The sequence below is a fragment of the Ruditapes philippinarum genome, unplaced genomic scaffold, assembly GCF_026571515.1.
Source record: "Ruditapes philippinarum isolate M1 unplaced genomic scaffold, ASM2657151v2 ctg1766_1_1_1_1, whole genome shotgun sequence".
NCBI lineage: Eukaryota > Metazoa > Mollusca > Bivalvia > Venerida > Veneridae > Ruditapes > Ruditapes philippinarum.
In genome coordinates, this window is record NW_026863198.1 from 150,161 (window position 1) to 157,069 (window position 6,909).

Below are 6,909 nucleotides of genomic sequence, written 5' to 3' on the forward strand. Positions count from 1 at the left end.
TTTACTAGAAAAATGTTATTTTTTACTATAACTTTTTTAGTTTTAAAAGGTATCTACCTCAAACTTCAAAAACTTATTCCTTATCATCAATTACATTTTATGTGACAATGTTCGTAACTCTTGAAGCAATATTTACAGATTTATCTTTCTTTGAACTTAGGATTTTCTTTAAGAAATATTATTACTTCTTTACTTTTTAAGGTATCTACTTCAAACTTCAAATATATATTTCTTATCATTACACACAGGTTGTGTGACAAGGTTCATAACTCTAGCATGACTATTTCTAGAATTATTCCCCTTGATCTTGGAGTTTATGTTAACAAATGATATTTTTTTTACTATAACTTAATACATAATGATACATAATTGGTTTTTCTTTCATAGTTTTGTCCTGCTTACTGCGTCCAGTATTTTATTAGTCGAGCTTGGCTGTCTCCTGTGACAGCTCTTGTTAAATAGATGTGTTACAGTAATATGAAGTAAAGTGTAGAAAAATGTTTGCAATTTTTGTGATTAAAGGTATGCAGGCAGTATTTAATGTATTCATGAAGCTTTGTATGAGAACTGAAATTGAATCATAGGATACTTGCTCTTTCTTTTTGGTTGCATATCTGATACGTCTGGTTGCTGAAATAAATCCGTATCAGATTGGTGATAATACTTGGTATATCTGTGAAGGACCGTCATCTAAGAAATATGTGCTATTGTTGGTAGTTTTCACTTCTGATCACGGCAGTAAACCACATTGAATTTACCAGAGCACAGTTCAGCCACCACATCTTTCCTGGGCAGGCTGTCAAGCAGTTTACCAGTACTAGTTGCCTTCACTTTCGCAAGTAACTGATAACTTCTGTACATGCCAATGCCAGAGCAGAGGTACAGTGCTAATGACCATGGAAAAGATTTCATGATCAATCACAACGAAAGTGACTTTAACCCAGATCACCTGATTTGCAGTCCAATTCTCTTACCTATTGAGCTAACTGGACGGTGTTTTCTATGAAATAGATTTCCATCTTAAATATATATTTTGTCTTGTTTACGGAAATATAATATACAGTAAAGACTGTTTACAGTGACCTTCGATGGGAGAACAGAAAAAAGGTCGTTATAGACAGGGAGTCACTGTGGACAGTCTCTACATAATTCGGATATATGAACACATCATACCAATATTTTGTTGAACAGCAGGATAGTACCATACTAAGGGTTTAATTTTATTTTTATTATATTAAAGATATCAAAAATCATTTATAAAAAACAAGAGAGTATTAAAATTGCATGTATAATTGGTTAAGATTATAAACTACACCATAACATTAGTATTTAAAAGTTACATATTCATTAAAATGTTATTTATATTGATAAATCTGATTGTAGAAAATGTTTAATTTCAATTTTGCTAATGAGATTTTGTATAATCAGCCTGTTTATTTTACGGAGTTCAATGTATTAAAAAAACATTAGATACAAATCTCCACATAATTTCTACAGATAAGTGCTCCGAAAAAAATTAACAATCGAGGTTTCAAACATAACCACACCTTTAAGACGTTTGGCATCGTTTATCTTTACTCGCTAAAACACCGCAGCAATTATGTATAATGCAGGTGTCTTTGATCATTTTATCGGCGAAAATTGATTGAATCTGTCGCCATTTTGTGTAATTGTCAACAAACAGTCATAGTGTATTAGCGTGTCGCCAATTGGTCAATGCAAACTGCCGTAGATACAACGCGCGTTCTGATTCGTCAATCATACGTAATGAGAAAGATAAACATAGTGAACTCTTGCCTTGCGGCGTGTATTGAACATTATTGATGTTGACACGCGTTCTTAATTAGCGGATTAACGGTAATTGGTTAATTGAGAGGTAAACAAATTATTAACAGACCTAGCGGCGTAAATAAGTATGACAGAAAATTATAAAAATCGGGCGACTTCAAAATCTCTTTGAAGCCAAAGTCGTTGCTCCCCTTGCAAAAGTCGCTGTTCACGGCTCAAATACCGTAACGGGTGACTAAATCATGGTCGTTGTACGGACTAGACAGGGAGTCGCTACATACAGACCATTTATATAGTAAATACTGTTCGGCGCACCTAACTATGGTCACTAAAGACAGAACGTCGCTATATACAGGGGGTCGCTAAGACAGTCTTTACTGTATTTGATAATTTGATACATTCTGAATGTATTTTACTAAGGCTAATGTTTTTTGAATTACGTTTTTTAGTTTGATGACAAATTGGAGGTTTACACGAGGTGTAGAAGAACAGACAAAAGCTTTCCTTGATGGTTTTAGTGAAGTTGTACCACTGCAGTGGCTGCAGTACTTTGATGAAAGAGAAATTGAGGTCAGTTCTGAATTTTCTTCTTTAAAAATTGTATTACTTTAAAGGCACATTAAACCTTAAAAATGAGTAAGTGTTTGCTTTCTGTAGAAAGTGCAAACATATGATTTATATTGTTGTAATACTATATTTAGAGCATTTAAGATCATTATCATTTGAAGGGGAAGAACAGGGCAGAATGTGAAATAATTCATGAAAATGAAAGCAAAATGTAAACAAAGTAGAATTTTGACTCTCATACCAAATAACCAAATCACAATAACTTTAGTGTCTGAATTACAAACACACAAAAAAAAGCAAAAGATGGCTGATCTATATGGCTAGTGAGAAATCATTCACAGACTGTAACAGGACTCAAAAAAATAAAGCTTATGAAAAATGAAAATATTGCGTTGGTGTGACGTAAAACCCAACCAAAATTAAAAAAGAAAAGAAATAGAAATTAAAAAAAAATGCATTTTCAAGGCTAAATGGGCTTTAACATAAAAAAACCAGATTTAAAAAAACATTTTATTGGAATCCTACAAAATAGCACAAAAAATATTTTGTATATTATCAGTCCTAAGTGTCCTAAATTTTCATGAAGTCTTGTGTCCTTAAGGATTTCGTTTACAGAGCTTTCAATTTTTGTTAAGAGATCATTTGCCAAATACTATTATTTTGCTATTTGTGCAGTGTTTATAATGATGTAGTTATTTTATGATTACAGTTAATGTTGTGTGGTATGCAAGAGGTGGATGTGGATGACTGGGAGAGAAACACCATCTATAGGCATTACCAAAGGAATAGCAAACAAGTTGTTTGGTTCTGGAAGGTCAATTACTCTTTTCAATATTTCATTTATTATTTAAGTATATAATGAACGGAAAATTTAAGTTTTTTTCCTATAAATACAGGATTTATTTTCATTCTGTGGTATGAAAATATTTCATTCATGGAATATTTAAATTCATAACACATTAATGAAAATAAATCTTGTATTTTTAGAAAAAACTTAAATATTTTCTATATATTAGTATAATTACATTTCTTATATGCTTTTTTATATTAAATAAAAAATTTAATTGTGAAATGCCAGAGACCAAGATGTTCAATGTCATTATTATTTTTCTGTCAGATTTTTAATATGATAGCATTGGATTGCTAGTATGGCTGCTTCCTTTGATAGAGTTAAACAATTACGATAAAAAATTTTCAATCTACAAAATAAAAATTAAATTTCTAATTCATCAGATGTTATGTGGGGTAATTGTTAACCTTCAATTATAATTGTTATATCAATGACATTCCTATGTTATCAGATGGTACGTGAGTTGGAGAATGAGAAGAGGACGAGATTGTTACAGTTTGTGACAGGAACATGTCGTCTACCAGTGGGAGGTTTTGCTGAACTCATGGGTATATTATCTTTTTAATACTGCATACTAAATTTAACTTCCTGAAATTATAAAATGATCAATAAATATTCTTGCCAGCATGTCCTTGCATCGTTCCTTGTGTTTTAAAAATCAATAGATTTTTGTTGTGTGAAAGGCTTTTAATTAAGATTACTTCAAAATTTACTCAGATATATTGAACCTTTTCATTATATCATATTAATTTATTCAGGGAAATACACATAAACACATACTATGTTGTCACATATATTTACATTTGTATAGAAAATACACAAAAATGCAACAAATATATAATTAAAAAATTAAGTAATATATCATATTAATACATGAAATAAGTTTTAAACACTCAGTAATGTTCTATATTTAGGGAGCAACGGCCCACAAAGATTCTGTATAGAGAAAGTTGGCAAGGAGACGTGGCTACCACGCAGTCATACATGTTTTAACAGAATAGACTTACCGCCGTACCGAAGTTACGAACAGCTCTGTGAGAAACTGACTCTTGCTATTGAAGAAACCGAAGGTTTCGGACAGGAATAGCGAACTTCTTCATGTGATAGTCAACATTATGTTGTGTTTTTATACATTCTAAGATAAACTCCGCTTCTAAGGAAAATGAACATGTATACGTGTCACAAGGTGTAAATGTTAAACAAGCTTTAAAACAACCAGTATGATGGGTGCCAGGCTCTATAACCAAAGTCGAAATGTATTCAAAATACTGACCGGTCCGTACCGGAAATTGAGGGGCCGGAACTCGTTGATTAAGCTACACAGTGCAACATTTCAGGATCAAATACCTCCGTCAAAATTAACTAGGTTGGTTGTACAGAAATTGTTCGCTCCCTGTTATACAGAAGTTATTGCCCCTGTTATACAGAAGTTGTCTCCCATGTTGTATAGACGTTGTTGAACTCGAAGTGTTATATCAATAGTTAATATAGAAGGTCTTTATCTACTATCTCTAGGAATGACAGATGTAATGTTAGTTACAAGACCTGAAATAACAGAACTGTTTCATAAGCAGTGATTTTCTCACTTATTTTGGGAGAGGCCCCAGCCTCTTGATTTTTAGCTCACCTGAGCAATGCTCAGGGTGAGCTATTGTGATCACCCTGTGTCCGTCGTCCGTCGTCGTGCGTCGTGCGTCGTCAACTTTTCACATAAACAACATCTCCTCTGAAACCAATGACTGCACATCAACCAAACTTTGCAGAAATGATCCTTGGGTGGTCCCCTTTCAAAGTTGTTCAAATGGTTCCGGTCTGTTGCATATGTAGGTCACAGGGCCAAAAAAGGATTTCAAAAAACACAAAATTAAAAAATCTTCTTGTCTGAAAGTACATGGGCCAGAGCTTTGATTTTTGGTATATGGTATCATCTATGGGTCCTCTACCAAAGTTGTTCAAATTTTGTCCCTAGTGTCAAAATTGGCCCCGCCCCGGGGGGTCATAGGTTTTTCCTTATATGTCTATAGGTAAATCTAAAAAAATCTTCTTCTCTGATTTGGCAAAGGCTACAGATTAGATATTTGGCATGAAACATTGTGTAGTAGACCTCTATCAAGATTGTTCAAATAATGGCCCTAGGGTCAAAATTGGCCCCGCCCTGGGGGTCATTGATTTTCATTACATACATATAGTGAAAACTTGAAAAATCTTCTGGTCTGAAAGTAAATGGCCTAGAGCTTTGATATTTGGTATATGGTATCATCTATGGGTCATCTACCAAAGTTGTTCAAATTTTGTCCCTAGTGTCAAAATTGGCCCCGCCCTGGGGGTCATAGGTTTTTCCTTATATGTATTTAGTAAAATCTAAAAAAATCTTCTTCTCTGATTTGGCAAAGGCTACAGATTAGATATTTGGCATGAAACATTGTGTAGTAGACCTCTATCAAGATTGTTCAAATAATGGCCCTAGGGTCAAAATTGGTCCCACCCCGGGGGTTCATTGATTTTCATTACATACATATAGTGCAAACTTGAAAAATCTTCTGGTCTGAAAGTAAATGGCCTAGAGCTTTGATATTTGGTCTATGGTATCATCTGAAGGTCCAATACCAAAGTTGTACAAATTTTGTCCCTAGTGTCAAAATTGGCCCCGCCCCGGGGGGTCATAGGTTTCTAAATATGTATATAGTAAAACATAAAAAAATCTTCTTCTCTGAATTGGCAAAGGCTACAGGTAAGATATTTGGCATGAAACATTGTGTGGTAGACCTCTACCAAGATTGTTCAAATAGTGGCCCTCGGGTCAAAATTGGCCCCGCCCTCGGGGGTCATTGATTTTCATTATATACATATAGTGAAAACTTGAAAAATCTTATGGTCTGAAAGTAAATGGCCTAGAGCTTTGATATTTTGTCTATGGTATCATCTATAGATCCAAAACCAAAGTTGTTCAAATTTTGTTCCTAGAATTAAAATCGGCCCCGCCCTGGGGGTCATTGATTTTCCCTATATGTATATAGTAAAAACTTAAAAAAATCTTCTTTTAAAGAACCCAAAGAGCTAGAGCTAAGATATTAAGCATAAAACATCTTCTAATGGGTGTCTACCAAGTTTGTTCAAATAAAAGCCCTGGGGTCAAAATTGGCCCCGCCCCAGGGGGTCATTGATTTTCCCTATATGCATATAGTAAAAACTTTCTTTGAAAGAACCCAAAGGGCTAGAGCTAAGATATTTAGCATGAAACATGTTCTAATGAATGTCTACCATGTTCGTTCAAATAAGAGCCCTGGGGTCAAAATTGGCCCTTGGGGTCATTCATTAGCTCGACTTTTTTTTTAGATATATACATATTATAAATATAATATATATATATATATATATATATATATATATATATATATATATATATATATATATATATATATATATATACCACATACAGATTACATATATATATATATGTAATATGTATGTATCTATATTGTATATATATATCTATATATATATGTATGTATATATATATATATATATGTATGTATATATATATATATATATATATATATATAGCAAATAATATAAATTATATTTGCCGTAGCTTTCGGCCTTGCGGCCTTCTTAGCATACATTTATTTCATATATATATATATGTGAAATATGCTGAATAGGCGAAGCGATACGGATATTTATTTACGTTTAATATGTATACG

General features: G+C 33.0%; 1 protein-coding gene across 1 annotated transcript in view; it reads left to right on the plus strand.

Annotated features, from left to right (window-relative positions):
• The window catches only part of LOC132721449 (NEDD4-like E3 ubiquitin-protein ligase WWP1), a 30,823-nt gene extending 24,288 nt beyond the window's left edge, over nucleotides 1-6,535 (plus strand). Inside the window, exons 17-20 of the mRNA XM_060705756.1 lie at nucleotides 2,238-2,358; nucleotides 3,065-3,169; nucleotides 3,657-3,753; nucleotides 4,120-6,535. Coding sequence (XP_060561739.1) covers nucleotides 2,238-2,358; nucleotides 3,065-3,169; nucleotides 3,657-3,753; nucleotides 4,120-4,292 — 496 coding nt within the window. The 3' untranslated portion in view covers nucleotides 4,293-6,535. The remainder of the gene's footprint in view (nucleotides 1-2,237; nucleotides 2,359-3,064; nucleotides 3,170-3,656; nucleotides 3,754-4,119) is intronic.
• The last annotated feature ends 374 nt before the right edge of the window (nucleotides 6,536-6,909 follow it).